General features: G+C 32.8%; 1 protein-coding gene across 1 annotated transcript; it reads right to left on the reverse strand.

Annotated features, from left to right (window-relative positions):
- Positions 1-250: 250 nt before the first annotated feature.
- Positions 251-21,339, reverse strand: LOC128191417 (uncharacterized). Its single transcript, XM_052863473.1, has 9 exons — positions 21,319-21,339; positions 20,955-21,055; positions 20,188-20,259; positions 14,055-14,209; positions 13,506-13,598; positions 13,070-13,131; positions 12,690-12,787; positions 12,420-12,491; positions 251-2,931 (listed from the first exon to the last, which is right to left on the reverse strand). Exons 1-9 carry the CDS (start codon positions 21,337-21,339, stop codon positions 882-884), a joined length of 2,724 nt encoding a protein of 907 aa, XP_052719433.1. The 3' UTR covers positions 251-881.
- Between the last annotated feature and the right edge of the window lie 396 nt (positions 21,340-21,735).

The raw sequence follows: 21,735 nt of genomic DNA on the forward strand, positions 1-21,735 counted from the left end.
AAGTGACAGAGCGAAAACTTGTTTTTATTTCAAAGCTCATCTGAAAAAGGAATGAAATACAGGATGAACCTCTGCCATTCATTCAACTGAATGTTAACTGAAAGGTCTGGAAAGGTGACTGAATGGCACAGCTATGCCATTCAGTCACCTTTCAGTTACCTTTCAGTCACATTTCAGTTAACTGAACTGTGAAAATTATTTTGTTTTGACTTATTGCACAAGAAATAAGAAAAACGTTTGGTGTCTTTATTACAAGATCAGATTTAAAATAATTTTATTAAAAAAAATTAAAGAACAATTTGAAAAAGGTAAAATAACTTAATTCTATATATAGATTGATCATTGTTTAGAGCAGATGGTGTAAATGTCACAGTAACAATTCATCTTGAGCACTTAATTATTTGTCCATCACAAAGTTTTAAGAATGGATACAGAATTTCCAGGGAACTGTATATCCTGTACCGTAACGATTTTTTTTACTTTCATTTCACCCCTTCAAAAATCTATTTGAAAAATACTGATATTATCCAAAAGAGTTAGGAAAATTACTTTTAGTTTAGGTGCAATTGTTACAAGATCGTAATTAAACAAAAAAAACCACTCTGATACAAGTTCATTTAAACGATTTTTTTCTTCATCTGAATGCTATATTCACTGTACCAGTAGTCAAACGTTCTAATATTTTAGGAAAAAACATTACTATTAAAAGCAAAAGAAACAACTCACTAAACTGTGAGAACCATAGGATTTATTCTTAACCATTGCTGACATACCAAAATTAGCTTCCTATCAAGTTATTTAAATATTTCTACAATGTAATTTGCTTTAAGAGATCGACTATACTTTGATTCAGAGACTGTTATGATGTAAAGATAAATACTTCACATTGCATTTGTTAACTGATGTAAATCTGATACTTCTACTTCATGTATTCTTCTCTGTGTAGCAGTTTGTATTTTGTTGTATGGATACTGCGTGAGTGACTGTTGGTATGAATAAAGAGCAGCCTGGAGGTTCCCTGTGATCTGTTGACAGATCCCCAGGATCTCCCAGGAGATGTCTCTGTATAGATCTAATACATACAGTCCCTGATCATGGTGAACTAGAACCTGTAGCTCATCTAGAGCTTCTTGTGATACTGTTGTATCAACGTGTCTGTAACATAAAAACTTTAGGAAGTGTAACATTACAAAAACTGGGATAGTTAATTTAGACCACCTTTTTTGTAGAGCAGAGTTTTGTTCTGGTATTAGTTCACTTATATAACAGATTCTGTTATTAAGAACGATATCTACTGCCACAGCCTGTTTCATCTTTTTCGACCAGGACTGACCCCCTACAGCCTCAGTATACCTCTCTCTGTCTACATGTCTTTCATACATCAGATATGGCTGTGCTAACTTTGCCTTTATCTTCTGAATAACAGATAAAGCCTCCTGGTATCTGTAAGTCGTGTAATAATACATAACAATGTACAACATGTCAGATATACACCCAAATTTAACTGCTAATTTCAGCATGTGACAGGACATTTTGTCAGCAATATACAGCTGTTTGTTCACACTTGTGTCAACGTAAGTGTACATGTTGTGTAATACAAAAGCAATTTTCTGAAGGGAGAGGGTTGTAACTCTCTGTAACATGACAACTTGATTCTGTGTCAGGGGCGAATTTATCAGCTGTCTATCATTATGCATGATTTCGGTAGGGCCGCCGTATTCGTCTCCTGCAGAACACATAACAATAGAGAACTCGCGGACAAGTTCTACATCGTAATCAACTTCAGAAATCATCATATTCTCACTTGTACAAATAGAAAGTCGAGGATTGTACAGGACATCAATGATGTAGGACCTGATAGAGGAACTCTGTAACAGACAGGCCAGACCTTTGTTATACAAGCCATGTAACCATAGAAACAAACTCTTTTGTGCTGAGCCATGGACCTTTGTCAGAAACAAATTGTTTTGTGGTATAAAAAAGTTTGGACAAACTCCCTCATACACCCATTTAAGGAGGAGTTTAAAGCAGACCCAGAAACCGGCCAGGAAATTTTGTGGACACCAGTGAGAAAGTAGATTTTGTTGAATCGCCCAGAAAACTGTTGTCTTCATGTGATAGGAACACAACAGTTTGTTGGTATCTTTTGCTTGTTGGTTTATAACTTCTTTTAAGAACAGTTTCAACAACCCATAAGTCAAAAACTGACAATGGTTCATTGAGTACACAAGTTTATATTCTGCCTGAGAAAAAGAAATTCTCCATTCATTGTTTTCGTTGGGTCCTAATGGGTGCCCTATTGCTACAAAGTGACATCCATTTCTTACTATGTCTTCAACAACTGCAGAATTAGGCCATATCATACATCTGTCTATCCACGAGGAAGCAAACGAAGGCCAAAAGTCACAAACAAAACACCAGGCAGTGTCATAATCTCTCCCTCCTATGTTTCCACTACCACATGGTCCATGAACAGACGAATTTAGAAATATTTCAGAACAAGTTAACTGTCTGTATATAGAACTAGATATATAGACTCTGCCATTCATTCCGACACATGCTGATTGGATAGATCTAATTGTTAGTGGCGTTAATAACTGAAGTAAAGTGAATCCTGGTGGACTCTCAGAACTGTCAGAGAAAATGAAAGTTGTTTTTGCGGTGTTGTAATACTTTGACTGAGACATGTTCATGATCACTCGATGGTTATTTAACCAGTACATTAAGTCCACATCTGATCCTTTTAGTCTGAACCCTTCTCTCATACTTCCGCTCAACATCGTAATGACCCTATCATTAGGTGCCTCTTGTCTCTCCGACATCTCCCTAATGTCCTGTAACTCCCTCCTCATGGCCACTTGTTGTGAGGTCCCTACTCTCCGACACATCCTTCTAAATACTGACTCTGACATATGATACATTCCCTCAGATCTATCAAAATATAAAGATCTCAACAATTCAGAAATAATTATGCTGTTTATTTAGTCAAATAAGAAAATTTTTTATATTGTTATTTGGAACAAAGGGTTATATGCAATATTTTTGCTCTGAAGTATTTGATATGTTAACATAAATGACGATGAAGTCTAACGTTTTTGATGAAAATAAAATAAGTAAATCTAAAGTTCAAGGGCAGTTTTTCTACTGGAGAGTAAAGACTTAATCCTCTGGCATCAATAAGCTTTACTTTAAGTGTTAAAGCTGACATAAATTCATAAATATTCATTATTTCTTTTTCATCGCCGACTACCACCATATTAGTTTTCGATTTTTATTGTTCCGCTCAACGCTACACAACCTCTACATAATGCCGAAAGCATTATCCATCCCTAACCGTATTCAGGCATTTAATCCACCGAACATGTTACATTGGACGAATAGATTTGCAGGAACGCGTTTTGAAAAAAATGAGGCTACCTATAAATCGTATGAAATATCCAATGAAAGACGAAACAAAACAGACTGAAATCCAAGGAAACAAATTTATTATGTTTATTAGATTTGTTTCCTTGGATTTCAGTCTGTTTTGTGTCGTCTTTTATTGGATATTTTATACGATGCATTGGTTGTCTTATTTTTTTTCATCATCTTGTGTATTCAACACTTTAAATTGTTTTTTATATATAGGTTTTTATTTCAGTCAAATATAAAGTCAAATTTGTGGCAAGTAAACTTGGTTTTCAACATGCGGATTTGTCATAAGTTTAATAACTTTTCAAATACATTGTCTAACTATAACTTTTTTCTGCTGAAATGTAATAAGTAAAAATCATCACGATTCGAACAAGTCGAACTTACACAAACAACATGTAAAGTATTAGATACAATGGCTTTTGTTGTTAAAAAACTTGAAGGGAAAGGATAACTCATTATGACATTTGTTATTACGAAACCACCTTGATAATTTCATTAAAAATTATATTTGCACTTGATACATTATAGTGCTGACATTATCCTCTAACAAATAACAAATTATTTCACTTACATTCTTGTGGGAAAGAAGTCCATTTCGTAGGTAAAATGAATCTACAAAATTATGTAAGAACAGGAAATTACCATGCTATATTTAGATATGGTTATTTTCTTCTTCGAGGACGGTTACTTATTGATTTTTGTTAAATGTATTTTGTTCCGCCAAATACACTTTAAAGGTAGGTCTGAATCTAGGTCTTAAAGTTACTCAGGTATGACGATGAATTGACTTAGATTTAGGAGTAAATATAAAATTGCATTGCCTTGCAATTCTCTTCTGGGAGTCGTTTATAAAAATCAATTTGTAATGAACCGCTACTATGGCAAATTATTAGTCGCACCTGAAACTCCTCCGGATTTTGGCAAAGATGGCTACTAAAGCGGACCAGGTCAAACAATGATTTTCGTTTCGAACAATAAATCAAGTCCACCAAAAATAAGTCTAAAACAAAGTGAAGTGAATTCACGAAGGATTATCATAATCCGCCACCGACGTATTCTACAGTATTACAAGATAGCGACATCGACGTCTGAAGCTTTAACGGGAAATGCAGGCAACATTAGAAACATGAAAAGATAGGCAAGATATGTCAAGGTTAAGATTGTTCAATTGCAAAATGCTTGTTAGTAAACCTTTTCTTAAAAAAATCTTTCCTTTCTTTCATTTGCTTCTCTTTTCGAATGCATGAATTTTTTTAAAGATTAGGGGATACAAACGTTAACTGTTATTTGTCTGATTAATATGAGCAGATGTCAAACATTTTTAATTGTAAACCAATACTTCCATCACTTTGCTCGTTTTTCCCTCTTCTCATTGCCAGAACTGCCCGAGTATTAGTATTACTTGTTTATTTTTCCTTGTTTTTTTTTTAGATATTGTGTTTGAATGTTAACTCTAATGTATTTTAAACTTTAAATACGGGTACAAAATCATATTTCTAGTAAATTTTCTTTGGAATTGTGATTGAGGTACTACCAGATTGTTTCACAGGTGTTGGAAATGTACCCACAGGGATATGAGATTAGAGCTTTGTTCAGTGTGTTGTATCATATTATGAATTTCACTTGGATATATGTTATACCACCTCAGACTTAAAATGTAGACTTCTTATAAAATGCTAAGTACCTTTAGACTAATTCTATAATGTTTTACTTAGGTTGATTGTAGAAAAATCGTGTTCTTAGTATCAGTTCATTTTCTTTCTTTTTTTATAGACGGTCAATACATACAATTACTTTCTACTCATTCTTTAAGTGATATGTAGGTTGCAATTTTGAAGCCACTTAAGGACCATATTATTTTTACCATTTAGTAAAATGTATCATTTTTGTAACACATTGTGTTTTTGTAAGACAAGCTCTCTGCTAAGTCAAGAGAACATTAGATTAATGTGTGCATTATTTACTTACATAACAAGTACAATGTATGCAGCACTCGTTAAAATGCATTAAAAAATTATTCTGGGAAGTAATCTTATAGGATTCTTCGTTATATTTTTTACTATTTGGTATATGAGATGTACTGATGATTTGTAATTTAGATTAAGTGCTTTTTGTCATGGTAACTGATTCATTACAAAGCCTTCCTTTAATTGTTTTCTATTTTTTCCCTATAAACCTGTGCCTTTATATATAGTATCATACATGTATATGTATGTACATGTATATCATATTCATTAACTTCATTATGTGCATGAGATGTACTGATGATCGGCATGTAGGTAAAGTGATCTTTACAATGGAAACTGATTCATTACAAAGCCTTGATTTAATTGTTTTATATTTGTTGTTACCTATTAACCTGTGCCTTTATCAGTAATTCTATGTTTGTGTGTGTATGTACATGTTTATCATATTTATATACCTCATCATGTCATTCCACCTATAATCTAGTTACCAACAACTACCCGAGTTTTACATGAAAAACTGACAATAACAAACCGTGAACCATCTCAAAAATGCAGAAAACGAAATACAAATTCAAAGCAAAGCAATACGGACCTCCAAAAAGATAGAGGTAGGATCAGATGCCTAGGAGGACTGACCATCCTTTGCTGACCGGTCACACCCGCCGTGTGCTCTTTCTTGTAATCGGGAAAAGTCCGTAGACAATTACGTGATTAATTATGGTCTAATAATTAGTATGAAAAACGTCAGTCATCGTGCGACCCATTGGAAGATTATATTTGCTGACAAGGGTGTTGCATCGACCATAGAACTTACGAAAAGATGACTTCAAATGAGTTGATAGTCCTGTTTTATCAACTTGTTTGTCAGTAGCTTGCTTCGCCTTAGAAACTGTTCTTACGAAGAGTATGCCCTTGTGTATCGACTTTACTGAGAGACAAAAACACCATATGCAGGTGATGAAGGTATATTGCTACACAAGTAAGGAAAGTTGACTATAGAAAAATTGAAGTCATCGCGTTTATCATAAAGTTTTGTTGTTAGGTTACCACCAATGTCCATTTCCAGTAAAATAACCAAATATGAAACAGGTGATGCAGACTGTGTAGTATCTTTTATTTCAAGTTTACTGAGATACATCGAGTCGACGTAAGAATGGAAATAACAATTGTTAATTGATAGTACGTCGTTGATATGGCTGAATGTTGAGTTGAAGGCCACAGCGAGTGATTTATTTTTTTCAAGTACAAGTTTTTGAATAAATTCTACTTTATAAGAATACAAAAATAGGTCCGCTAAAAATGGGACACAAAAGGTACCGATGGGAATTCCAACAGATTGGTGGAAGACTTTATTTCCAAACACTACATTGATGTTGTCTATCAGAAACTCAAGCATCTTTTTAATGTCAACTTTAGAGTACTTGTGTGTGCAATCAAAATGGTTTTTAACAAACTAATTAATTTTCTGAATTTCCAACGACAAGGTAATTGTTTTTACGACTTTCATTTTTATAGAAGAAACAACGGTCGATGATATCAAAAAGCCTAGTTTTACTTTGTCACAATAAGTTATGAAGTCATTATCTCCAGAAACAAAGGTTCCGTATGCCTGTTACGTCACTATTATGAAACTAGAAATTTAATAGAAAATCATTTTAATTTCTTCCTATATATGTAATTTATAACAATGCTGATTATGTAGAATATCAACATCTTGATGACTTATTGAACAACAAGAAATAAGCAAGGGTTTGGCGTCTTTGTTAAAAGATCACATTTAATATAGATACCGCTACATTGAAAAATGACAATGTGAAAAAAATTAAGTAACATATTTTCATATATAGATTGTACATTGCTTAGAGCAGGAAAGTGGTAAAAGAAACTTTTAATAATCTTGTAACAAATGTCGAAACAGACTTAAATTAAAGTTTATTGCGTACTTAATATCTTGATAATGCAGGACACATATTTCAAGAATTTATAAAGTATTTTCCGAAAAGTAAACTAAAAAACGTCAAGAAGTTATGTTGTATTCACTCTCATTTTCCTCTTTCGAAATTATTTTTGAATCCTGTTCTTAATGGCCCTAATAACAAGAAACAAACTTTTTTAGTTTACTTAAAAATACATCTTTTCTTGAATGATTTTACAAGCGAGCAAATGAACAAGAATTGTCTAAAAGATAAGCATCTTCAATTTTAAATAAACAGTCACTCGAAAAAATGAAACAATTTAGTATTTAGGTCCCCAATGAACCCTTCATAATAGGGATGTCAATTTTACTCAGTTGTTTTAGTCGAATAATCGGAAGCTTTAGTTGAGCGATAGTAGAGTACTCGATCATATATGAAGTTCATATAAAACTTTTTTAATACGATAAACTTTAAGCGTATATCAATCGCTATGTTTTGTGAAAATTATATTTGAAAAATAATGTCTTTAATAAGAACAATTTTGTGTTATTTTGTTGACAAGGTTACACGAAATAAATATATTATTTAGTCCAAAAACACATCATATTATTGCTTGAGAAATTAGGCTGTCTAAAATTAATTCTATGATTAACGTAGTCCGCATGTAAAGGTTTATCAGATATTGTGTCTTAGAAAACTTCTATTTTAATATGATCTTTTCCATGCAATTTGATTTTATCAAAATATTGCAAACTGTAGAAATTCAAAATGTTTAAATATCATAATATGAAATTACATGATAAAATAATGTGAAATTTTAAACATATTGTAACCGAGACGTCTTTTCATTATCAGCACAAATAAAATGAAACAACGACGATTCAAATAAATTACCAGTGACAAAACCTCAAAGCATTAAATTTGCATTTTTCTGCGCTTTCTTGGTATGAATGGCACTATTTTGTGATTAATATTAGTCTATAATGATAGTTTAAACCTCATATGTCGTCATTTTTTGCTCACTTGATCTGAAAGCTCAAGTTAGCCTTAATGATCACACTTTGTCTGTCATCTGTCTGTCCGTCTGTCCGTAAGTTTTTCACATTTGCAACATTTTCTCAAGAACCATTGGTCCAATTTCAACCAAACTCAAAACGAAACATTCTTGGGCAAAGGGAATTCAAAGTTGTGAAAATTAAGGACCAAGCCGTTTAACAAAGGGAGATAATTAGAAATTATTAATAATTTCCGTGAAATTTACAAAAATCTTGTTCTCAAGAACCATGTGGCAAGGAAAGCTGAAACTTATGTAAAAGCTTCCTCAGATAGTGTTGATTCAATGTTGTGAAAATCATATCTCCCAATGGTAGGGGGGGGGGCAACAATGGAGGTCAACTTTTTTTTATAGGAATATAAAGAGTAAATATTTAAAAATCTTCTCAGAAACCAATCAGCCAGGAATGTTGAAACCTAAGTGGAAGCATCCTCAGGTAGTGTAGATTCAAAGATGCAAATATCATGACCCCCGGGGGTGGGGTGGGACCACATTGTTGGGTCGAGTTTTTACATGGGAATTAAAGAGTAAATCTTTAAAAATCTTCTTCTCAGAAGCCAATAAGCCAGTAAATCTGAAACTTATGGGGAAGCAACCTCAGGTAGTGTAGATTCAAACTTGCAAAAATCATGACCCCGGGGGTAGGGTAGGGTAACTTTGCCTCAAAATATGGTACCCTATTTTTATCATTTGGCATGGGATCTATTTTTAGAATAAGATAAATCCAGTCTATACTTAGATCTCCTGTGTCTATGGAGGCACATTGACCTTATATTTTCATAGAAAAGAATAAATGTCAATTCAAAACAATCCGTGTTGAATTTGATATACATCTGTATACCTGTCCCATTTTTGTTTTATGGGGATTTTTTGGTGATTCATTTTAGAAGTGGGGTAGGGGTAAAAAAAAAAGCGATTGTGTTCAATTAAAACAGTATACATTATATTTCAATGAAATTATATCTTCAATGTACTTCCATAGACACAGACAGAAATATCTTGTGGTTGTTGAGGCCAATTTTAAGAATAGAGTACCCTACTTTGAGACAAAGTTACAACTTAAATAAGCAAGCTAAGACATTTTACTCAACAAATTGTTGTAGAGAGGACACCAATAAACCCCCTTCACATTTTTCAAACAAAATGACATGTAGGACTTCATATTTATTGCTTTTATATCTTTTTGCAACATTTTTGGCCAGTTTCGGGCAGAAAGAAGCCAGTTCAAGAAATTTTTACTTTCTTATCCTCAGTTGTACAAGATGGCCGCACATCTCCCTTAATATAAAAGAATTTCTTTTGTAACTTTATAGGAAAGTATGATCACAATCTGAACATCATATTCATATGCCTCATCATGTCATTCATTTATAGTCTAGTCACAAACAACTACCTGAATTTTAGTTTTATTTATCTAAGCTGAAAACAGGAACCAAAACAATAAACAATATAGCAATAGATTGTAAAGCAATTGTTCTTAGAAAGGAACCCCAACGAGGCATACTGAAAACACTTCAAAATCATTTTCTACAAATTATTATAAAGCTTTAAGATTTATTGATCGTCAGTTAGTTTTTGTTGTTCCTTTAAAAAAAAAGGCAAATTACTTTACCGAAATAACATTTACACTAGTTCAAGCTTTCTCCTTTTTTATTTATACAAGTATCTAGAGGAATAAGTTATAGATTGGACAAAAGGTCAAACGAAAACAATCTTAGAAAGGCCTACTAAATAAATTGAAAACATAGAGACTAATTTGCATTTAAATGATATACAAAATATTCAGCCCTTCTCCAAGCATCCTTTAGGAAGTGAAAAATGATGGCCATTCTAGGTACTGAGCCCAATCCTCCCTCTGCCAAGGGAGTCGATTAACAACTTGGTCACAGTTGAACTTGGTCAAGTATATCACTTGTAATATTAAAACAACTCTGAAGTTAAAACTGTAAAGATTTATTAATAAATTATCATAATGTCTTCTCGCAATATTTAATGCATGTAACAATGTAAAAAAAATCGTAAAGACATAGTTTATTGACACCATGGTAAATAATTATTTCTAATTTCACAAGCTCGGTCTAAGAACGGAAATATCTGTAGTTTGATTCATTAGACAACAAGAAATAATTAATCGTTTGTTGTCTTAAAAAAAACACATTTAATATAATTTCATTAAAAACACATAAAATGACAATGTGAAAAAGTAAACATCAAATATTTACATACATATATATATTGGACACTACTTATAGCATAAAAAAGGTAGTATTAACTTTTTTTTTTTAATTTTCTTTAATTTATTTCAATTTTCAACAGCAATACAATATCAAATATAGCTTAAACAATAGTATTACACAAGATATAATGTATATATACAATCTTTTCCACACAGACAAGAGACAAGGGATTCACACACATAGTCCAATGTAGTAATAACTTAAACTTTGTACGGAATGTCACACTGAGCCAAACACCTATTCGCCCGGGCATGATAAAGTTTTTACGAATTGATACAGAATTTTTAAACAAGTTGCAAACCAAAAACCGTAAAGTTAGTTTTTCAGTCCCACTATAACTATACCTATTTTTTTTTTTAGATTATCTTAATGAGTCTTTAAACAAGAAACAACTTTAGTTTACTTGAAAAATACAAATATACTTTCATCAATTTTACAGGCAGAAAAAAAACTTATATAAGTAAACAAAAGGATATCGTGAAGGAAAACGTTTGATAGGAAACAAAGTTCATTTAAACAAACATTTTATTTTCTGAATGCTACATTCACTGTACCAATATTCAAGCGTCTAAGAAATTTTAGAAGTTATCTATAAACATCTCTGTTACTAGAAGTGGTTGAAGCTCCCGGATCACCAAATCGGTAAATATCTATATTAAACAATCAATGCCACCAATACAAGTATTTGCTTATCTAGGAAAACAAAATAACCTTACATGCATATGGCTGACCTACCCTATCAAGCTAATAGAAATGCCATTTGGCGTTATGTATTTTTCTGTAGATATCTTTACATTTATATTTCGCTTTTGGCTTTTAATGTATACCACTCCTCATTGTTGTTGTATCAAGAATTTCTTGAGAAGTTTGCATAAAAAACATACTAAAAATACAAAAATTATTGGAGGTGGGGGTCAGTATTCGCCCCTCAGAGTTATGACCCATTGAATTTGACGTTTTGCAACTAAAATGCAAATTCTGTCTGATTAGGATTTGTCGTCAGTATTTTTGATTAAACAAATTTATTTCTTTAAATATTGTTTTTCATTATGGACAATGGTAACACTTGTGACATTTATGCGACTGAAATAGACAATTCCTATAAAAGTTACCATTTGATTTTAAATAAAAACTTTTTGAATATTAAGATTTTTAAAAGATTAATCCAGTTTTCCTTGATATGTACTCAGTATCATTCTAACATAGTAAAGCATTGGGGTTAGTGATTTCAAATTTTAGATATTGGGCTACAAAGGTAAAATTCTCGCAAATTTGTCTTAAAAATTCAGACTTTTTCTATATACATGTATTTGCATGATTTTAAGCTAAACGTCTATCACTGTCTCAATATTTAATTTTGTATATGTCACGCACAATCTGTACAATATGTTACAAAACTATCAAATGTTAACAATAATAACGTTTGATGAAAAGAAAAGTATATTAACAATTCATTCAATTGCTTGTTTCTGTCATTTTAGTCTTAAAAAACCTCTTGTTTATTGAATTCAAATGGATTTTCTTTATGATTGTTGTGTAATTATGAAATAACTTTTTAAATGTAATGATCTACGCAATGAAATCAAATTGTGAAGAGTAAAATATATTAATCTGGAGTGACGTTCTCAAAAATTACTCATTTATTTAATGGTCCGGTGTTGTTTGCAAAAGATCGTGTATTCTCTTTTGTGTAGCAGCTTGTATCACATTCGTTGGATACTGCGTGAGTGACTTTTGGTATGAGTGTAAAGCAGCTTGGAGGTTGCCTGTGATCTGTTGACAAATCCCCAGGATCTCCCAGGAGATGTCCCTATATAGATAATGTACATACCGTCCTTGGTCATGGTGGACTAGGACCTGTAGCTCATCTAGAGCTGCTTGTGATAATGTTGTATCAATGTGTCTGTAACACAAGAACTCTAGAAAGTGTAACATTACAAACACAGGGACATATATTAATGGCCACCTATTCAGTAGACCAGACTGTTGTTCTGGTATTAGTTCACTTATATAACATATATTATTGTCAAGTTTGATATCCCCTGCTACAGCCTGTCTCATCTTTGTAGACCAGGACTGTCCCTCCACAGCCTCAGTATACCTCTCTCTGTCTACAGTCTCTCTATACATCAGATATGGCTGTGCTAACTTGACCTTAGTCATCTCTATAACAGATAAAGCTTCCCTGTATCTGAGTGTCTTGTAATAATACATGGCAATGTACAACATGTCAGAAATACACCCAAAGTGCGTCGCTAATTTAAGGATGTCATCGGATAGTTTTACAGTAATATACATCTGTTTATTAATGCATGTGTTAGTGTACATGGTTTGGAATTGAAAAGAACTATGTTGAAATATGGAGACTACAAGTTTCTGTAACGTGACAACTTGATAGTGGGTTAGGGGTGAACATATTATCTGTTGGATCCTGTGAATGACTTTGATAAGGCCACATCGGTCCCGTGTAGTTGTGCCTACTTTAGAGGACTCAATTACAAGTTCAACATCATAATCAACTTCAGACTTCATAATACTCTCATCTGTACAAATAATAAGTCTGGGACAGTATAAGACATCACAGACAGGCTAAACCTTTCTTGTACAATTCATTTAACTGTAGGAACAATCTGTTTTGTGCTGAGCCATGGACCTTTGTCAAAAACATGTTGTTTTGTGGGATGAAAAGGTTTGGACAGACTCCCTCATACACCCATTTAAGAAGGAGTTTAAAGCAGATCCAGAAACCGGCCAGGAGATTTTGTGGATACCAGTAAGGAAGTAAGTTTTGTTGAATGACCCAAAAAACTGTTGTCTTCATGTGATAGGAACACAATAGTTTATTGGCATCGTCTAATTGGTGATTTATTACTTCTTTTAGGAAAATTTTTAACAACCCATATGTCAAAAAACTGACAGTGGTTCATAGAACACACAAGTTTGTATTCTGCCTGAGAAAAGGAAAATCTCCATTCTTCATGTTCATGGGGTCCTAATGGGTGTCCTATTGCTACAAAATGACACCCATTTCTTATTATGTCACCACCAACTTGAGGACCAGGCCATGAGTGGCATCTGTCTATCCATGAGGAGGCAGCAATTGGCCAAAAGTCACTGACAAAACACCAGGCAAAGTCATATTCTATTCCACCTTTAAAACCAGTACTGCAAGGTCCATGTAAATTAGAATTTGGAGCTGCTGTTGACTGTTTATATGCAAAACTTGATATACAGACACGGTCATTCATTCTAACACATACTGATTGTAATTCTCTATATGATGATGATGGCAGTAACTGAAGTAGAGTGAATCCTGGTGGACTCTCAGAACTGTCAGAGAGAATCAAGGTTGTATTGGCTGTGTTGTAATACTCAGACTGAGAGATGTTCATGATTACACGGTAGATGTTTAGCCAGAACATTATGTCTAAATCTGATTCCTTAAATTTAAATCCTTCTCTCTTACTTCCACTCACCATCACAATGGAATCATTATTTAATCTCAGAATCATCTCTCTAAAGTCTCTTGTTTCTCTCCTGATGGCCAGCTCTCTTGAGGTTCCCACTATCTGACACATCACCAAAAAAACTGTCTCTGACATGTGCTGCATTTCTTCACGTCTGTTATAATAGATATGCATATCACATTATGAGCTTTTGAAAAATACTAAATGTTTAGTTAAAAGTAAAACTTAAAGATGAAAACAGATATTTTATGAAAAAAAATCTTTTCTCATACAGTACTCATTATTTGGTCCAGCATAGTTTTAAATATCATAGTTAAAGTGTGCTGAGTCCAAAGCAATATGCTGGCTAACGTGAAAATGGCGTTAAAAAGACCAAAATGGTAATTCAAAATGTCGGATAACTAAATATCATAATTCTCTCTTAAAATCTCGTTAAGGAGACTGGATGGTCAACAAATTATTCGTCAGATCTTCCTAGAATTTGAGTAATGATTAATATATGAATATATATATGAATGATATATTATTTAATAAAGAAAAAATTTGATATTTCATCTTTAAATTTTTGGTATTTTCCCTATACAGTCTAAAAATGGCCATGAAAATTGCGCCCTTTAAATTGAAAACAAAATACAACAAACAATAATGGATAATTTCATATCTAAAGTGTGCTGAGTCTGAAAACATTATCTGGCCTACCTAAAAAAATGACGTTAATTAGGTCAGAACGGCGATTAAAAATTGTGGATAGCCTGATTCTGTATTTTCACCGATAGTTTCTAAAATGGAGAAAAATCGTAAAGTAAACAATGATTATTTCGTCCAGCTAAGATGTTTAGTGTAGAAAATGTGTTGTGGTCCGAAAAAATATGCTGTTTTTCAAGAAACTGGCGTTAATTAGGTAAAAATATGGGGATTCCGAAATGCAGGCAGCAAGATTTCATTAGTCCCTTTCAAAGTTTGTTTTAAAAAAAAGAAGATAACGCTAAAGCATGATTCAGACAATTTTAATTCCGTCTAGGAAAGTTTCATAGTAGTTAATGCTTGTTATGTCTAAATAAAAAAAATGACAATAACAAACCGTGAACCATCTCAAAAATGCATAAAATGAAATACAAATTCAAAGCAATGCAACACGGACCTCCAAAAAGATTGAGGTAGGATCAGGTGCCTAGGAGGATTGAGCACCCTCTGCTGACCGGTCACACCCGCCGTGTGCTCTTGATCGTAAACGGGGAAAAACAGAAAAGTCCGTAGACAGTAACGTGATTAATTATGGTCTAATAATTAGTATGAAAAACATCAGTTAGCATGCGACTTAGTGGAAGATTGTATTTGGTGACAAGGTCGTTGTATCGACCACAGAACTTATGAAAAGATGACTTCAAATGAGACTGTTGATAGTCCTGATTTATCAACTTGTTTGTCAGTAGCTTGCCTCGCCTTAGAAACTGTTCATACGAAGAGCATGCCTTTGCGTATCGACTTTACTGAGAGACAAAAACACCATATGAAGGTGATGAAGGTATATTGCTATATAAGTAAAGAAAGTTGACTATAGAAAAATTGAAGTCATCGCGTTTATAATAAAGTTTTGTTGTTAGGTTACTATCAATGTCCATTTCCAGTAAAATATATAATATGAAACATATGACGCAAACTATGTGGTAACTTTTATTTCAAGTTCATTAGGATATATCGAGTCGACGTAAGTATGGAAATAACAATTGTTAATTGATAATGCGTCGTCGATATATCTGAATGCTGAGTTGAAGGCCACAGCGAGTGATTTATTTTTGCACGTACAAGTTTTTAAATAAATTCTGCTTCATAAGAATACAAAAAAGGTCTGCTAACAATGGAAAACAATTGGTTCCCATGGGAATTCCAACAGATTGTTTAGGAAATATGCTGGCCATAACAAAAATGGCGTTAACTAGGTAAACATGGCATTCAAAATGTCCGACAGCCAATATTCATAATTCTCATTTGAAGTTTTTTCAATGGGAAAAAACGAACATTCATACATTGGTTCAGCATATAATTTAATCATTTATCTACAGTGTGCCGAGTCAAAAAAAAAATATGCTGGTCTAAAAATGATAAAAAAAAATATTGGCGTTAATTAGGTCAAAATGGCGGACGGCGGATTTTTGACGGGGCACAAATTTGGCGGATTTTGGCCTACAGGGTATACCATTAGTTTTGGCAGATATAATTTTGGTGAATCCTTGTCAATATTTACTAAAACTTACTGTTAGTTTATTTGAAACAGCTAAGGAATACAATATACCTAAGCAAAAATCTCAAGTCGATTTTACGAAGTGGTATATCAATATGATGTCGAAGCCTGACGAAACACACTTTACATATTCAACATAAATAAATGGCACTGAATACATATGTTTATGCTTGAAAAAGTATAGTGTTACCTTATAAACAATCAATTTTCATTTCATTTATAGTCCAGAAACCATTAATCTAACATTTGTCTGCACCTAAGTCGATAATGAACCATATATCTCCTAAAACAACACAAGCTAATACCCTTTTACTGGGGTTAATTACACACTTGAAGTGAGAGAAGCGAAATAGTTTTCAAAGAGTTAAATTTTTATTTATAGTATAAATTTAAATGTTTAGTTTTTATTTAGATTAGTTCTGTATTTATTATCAGTAAATAAATATTCATTTTGTATCTGAAACACTATATGTAAAGAACAATTGTCCTTGATTTATCGTGCTTCCAGACTAAAAAATATACATGTATTTTAAAAAAGCTCCAAACACTACATGTTTACTCACAAAATTTACATAGAAGTACTTAAATCTGGTGATTTTAATTTCGGTGAATCGTACAAAATCGACAAAATTGTCCACAGCTATATCTCCGCCAAAAAACCATACAGTACAAGTACATGTATAATAGAGAACTGTATTTTCTGACCATTAACAAACATACATTCGTATTTCCTTCTTAGTTTCATTTTGATGATTTTTTTTAACATTACAGCGTGATCTCAAATTATCTCTGACTGTGCTAGTGCTATTACTTATTTGACGTTATTTGGACTTGGCAAGAACATCATTGTGGAATAATTCGAATACATAAAGAATTAACAAAAAAGTTTGTGTAACTAAAAGGTAGCAAAAGCGCAGAATTAAAAAAATTAGCTTTAATTCGTTCACCCTCTCTGCCGGGAGGTACTGTATGCAATCCGCCGCTTATAATACTGAGCTACGTTGACCCAAATCAATCCCCGTGAATAACTTTTAAAGATTAACAATTATAGATAAAATTTTGAAGTTACTATGAAAAACAACGATTGGTCAAGTCTCCACTTTACTAAATCACTAATTGAAAAATATGAAATCTTATCCTATTAAGTAGTGTACTTTCAGGATGGAGTCTAGACCTATTCATACCAAACAATCGCAATTTAGCATAGTAAATGGTCAATATTTAGACACAAAACGTCGTGGGGATTCATTTGGAAACCTACATCACTTGTGTTTATAGAATGAAAGCCCGTTATTGACATGCGAAGTTTATAGTATATAAACTATACTCAGGACAAAAATACATGTTTAGCAATATTTGAACAAGTTCCTTTTTATTTCTCCAAGTAGGGGATTTATAACGCCTAGTACGCCCCTGTTCAAAATTTGGCTGTCCCCCAATTTTAAAACATTTTGACCTACTTTACGCATTTTTTTTTATGAAGGCAAGCATATTTTTCCAAACACAGCACACTTTAGTAACGAGAGAAGAAGCATGCTGGACCAAATAAGACAGTTATTTGCCGACAACACGTATTTCCGTAGCACTTTTTAGAAAACAGGATAAGACCAGCATAATAAATGTCAATCTGAGAATACATAGATAGAGTAAATTAAATGGAAATTTAACGTTCTTAATGAGTATGGATTTGAAGTGTTTTGTGTTTGCAAAGATTTTGTTTGGTAAAGTTCTACTGATCTTTGAATCAACAATTTAATATCATACGATTTTAGTTTGATCCTGATTTGCATTTAAGTAAGTATAGACAAATGACTTTGGTGTTTGGCAACCGCTTAACATGATGAAAGTGTCTGTTTAAAGGGTGCTAAGTTCATTTTGCAATTATAAGTTTTCTTAAATATTTAATTAGCAAAAATAATCAAGATCAGTAATACTTCCAGAGACAACTTATAGAGGATTGAAAAAATAGCTAAATAATAACACTCTAAGTGGTGGTATTACTTATCAGTACATCTATAACCATGAAAGCAACTTACAAATGGTATTAGCAAATTTATTTTGACATTTGATACAACATAGTGTTGACACATGTATTTATTAACAAAAAATTATCGGTTTACTCACATTCTTGGACGAAAAAAATCCATTTGTATGGAAACTCAAGTTAACCTTCACAAAAAGTGGAAATTTCCATGCAATGTATATTAAGGTGCAATACTTTTCTTTTATGGGTGTTGTAACTTATTGATTTTTGTAACGTGATATTTGTTCTACCAACTATCATATTACAGGTATACAGGTAAGTCAGAATCTGGGTAATGGTGTAACTGAGATATGACAATTATACCTAATAAAACCATATCTAGCTTGAACCATCAAAGAAAGACTTTAAATATTTAAATAGGTATAAAACTGCAGCATTTCCTGTGGTCTCCATGAGATCAAATCAACAAAGCACTGATAAATGGCCATCCATGCATTTTTAAAATGAAATTTGTCTTGAGCAGAAAAAGAAGACAAGATGTTTTATTCATTTAATACGGATCGGTTTAATTAAATCTTTAGAAAGTCATTGTATGGACGAATAAGTACAATTAAAGGTACTATATAATTTGAACCTCTTTAAATCATGTTCGATATTTTATTTCACCATCACTCCATCCCCCAATGTTAATTTTAAATTTGCTGTAGGTACTAGGTACATGAGATGTACTGGAATTTGTTAAATAAATCAAGTATATCTATTAAGAAGTAAATATCCAAAACAAAATTACAATTTGATAATATTCCATGTTAAAGTTTTCGCTTTTCCTGGAAGTTAAGTACAAATGACAAATAATTGTGCATAATTGCCTGAAAAGCCAGTAATGGCGAAAATGTTAAAAGTGAATCTGTTCAAATTGTGAATTTATTTTGGATAGTTGCTTTTAAAATTTTTTTCAAAACTACATTGTACCTTTTTTGGTTGATTAGAAAACTACTTAAATCATATGCACCTCATTATTTCATTCAATCTATAGTATAGCCACCAACCACTATCCGAGTTTTACATGTATTCTTAATTTTTTTTAAAAAGCACTGTGATCAAAATAATGGTCCAAGTTCATAAGAGAATCATATGTAATCAAAGTGAAATATGGTGAAAACGAACAGATTAAAAAAATCAAAAGTCCAAAGAAAAGTACGAAACAGGAGCACTGACTTCTACATAAATAGAGTTAGGATCAGGTGGCATGAAGAAGTGAGCAACTTCTTTTGACCGGTCACACCCGCCGTGTGCCCTTTGTCTCGGGAAAATAGAAAAATTCGGTGATTAATAATGGCCTAACAATAAGTATGAAAAACGTCAGTCAGCATTCGACATAGTGGAAGATTGTATTTGCTGACAACGTTGTTGTATTGACCAGAGAATTACAAAACGATGACTTCAATCAAAACTGTCGATAATCTTGTTTTATCAACTTGCTTGCCAGTAGCTTACCTCGCTTTAGAAAATGTTCAAATGCAGATAATGAAGATAAATTGCTACATAAGTAATGAAAGTGGACGATTAGGCCAGCATTTACTGCTTTTAGAAGCGACAGAAACACCTGACTGTGTAAACGGTGTAAAATATCCTCAACTATCAATGTAATCAAAGCCAATATCCACAATATGGATAACAAAATATTTTGGAAATATAGCTGACATTCCAAAGTAAGCTTTCCATTAAGCTATTTAAAAAATATTTTTATTGGGTAATTCGCTGTAAGAGAAAAACTGTCTTTAGATTCAGAGACTGGAATGATGTGGTGATGAATATGTCATATTGCATATATTAACTGTTATGAAGTGTGTAGCAGTTTGTATGTTGTTATATTGATGTGTCTATGAAAATATCACGTACATACAGTCCCTGATCATGGTGGATTGGAACCTGTAGCTCCTCTAGAGCTTCTTGTAATGATGTTGTTTCAATGTGTCTTTAACACAACAACTCTAGGAAGTATAAAAGTACAAACACTGGGATAGATAATATAGGTCACCTACTACATGTACATGTAGTATTCAGTAGAGCAGACTGTTTCATACATCATTATACTTGCATCTGTACAGATAGAAAGTCTAGGATTGTACAGGACATCATTGATGTAGGACCTGATAGAGGAACTCTGTAACAGACAGGCCATACCTTTCTTGTACAATTCATGTAACTGTAGGAACAATCTGTTTTGTTTTGAGGCATGGAATTTTGTCAGAAACAAATTGTTTCATTGAATAGTTCTCAGGAATGCGGTGTCCTCTTTATCGAAGTACACGTAATTTTCACCATCCAAATGCCTTTGCATATAAAAGATAATCTCACTTGGTATGTTCCGCAGATAAGCGTCGTAAGTTCCTCGTCGTCAAGTCTAGGAAACAAATCCAGATCGTATTCAGGGACTGGTTTTCAAACAGCAGTTTTTATCTGCAGTCCGTTTCCTCAACAAACGTCTTCAGCAAATATTAGATTAAAATATTACACAATGCATTAGCAATATTAGTAAACAAATTATAATGTGTTTACACATTTAATTAGCAAATTAGTAAACAAATTATATAATATTGATCAAGTTGAGGTTTAAAAGAAAACCTTCATTATTTTCTAAAAAAAAAATACATGCATTTGGTTTCTTACTTGCTTGACAGATGAAGCATTTTAGCAACTTCAGCATCATTCTCATCTTTGCTGGTACAGGAGCTCAGGAGCTGGTACAGAAGGTGGGGATTTGTTGGACACTGCACACACCATTCTAACATAGTATCCTATGTTTGGGATCTTATTGGGTGGCAATACATGGTCTAGATATCGCCATGTCTTAATGTGACCATTAGATGACTCACCAACATAACGCGCTTGACAAAAAATGAACTCACCATTACATATTTATATTTACGTTAACTTTGTTTGAGTCTTAGTACCAGGGAACTATTTGTCCGTGGTATGATATTTCACAAATGTGCTAATTGCGCTCAACTTAATTATTTTAACTGATACGTACCTTTGTCACTAGTCGACTCATTTTTGCATCCTCAGTTGACATCTGCTTTTGTCCAGCCTCCAAAAGTTTGCATTTCGGCTAATATTTCTAACAGACGAGATTGAAAGACCACCTTTGTAACTTTTCGATGTGAATTTAATAAGTTTAAATTTTTCAAATGTGAGGGTTAGAGTTGCACAGTTAGAAAAAGTTGCTTATTTTTCGAGTTTAGTGGTCCAGCTGAAAGTTCATTTTTCTTAGAGGCACAACCCTCTCCAATCTAAATTGCCTGGTCGTAGAATGTTCTAAAGTCAATTTTTTAAAAGTGGCATTATAAATGAAGAAGGGTGCATTTTGCAGTTTTGCCTTGTTTGTCGATGATTTTGTTTTCAACAAGTTATAATTTCATTCTTCCCCTTTTCAACCAATTCATATTTC

This window comes from Crassostrea angulata, chromosome 7 (assembly GCF_025612915.1).
Source record: "Crassostrea angulata isolate pt1a10 chromosome 7, ASM2561291v2, whole genome shotgun sequence".
NCBI lineage: Eukaryota > Metazoa > Mollusca > Bivalvia > Ostreida > Ostreidae > Magallana > Magallana angulata.

Coding starts and splice junctions, on each gene's coding strand:
- LOC128191417 (XM_052863473.1), bottom strand. CDS start 21,339: ATGAGTCGACTAGTGACAAAG. Junction 20,260..20,954: donor ATGCTTCATCTGTCAAGCAA/GTAAGAAACCAA, acceptor GTTGTGTTAAAG/ACACATTGAAACAACATCAT. Junction 12,492..12,689: donor GAGACTGTAGACAGAGAGAG/GTATACTGAGGC, acceptor CTTGTGTTACAG/ACACATTGATACAACATTAT.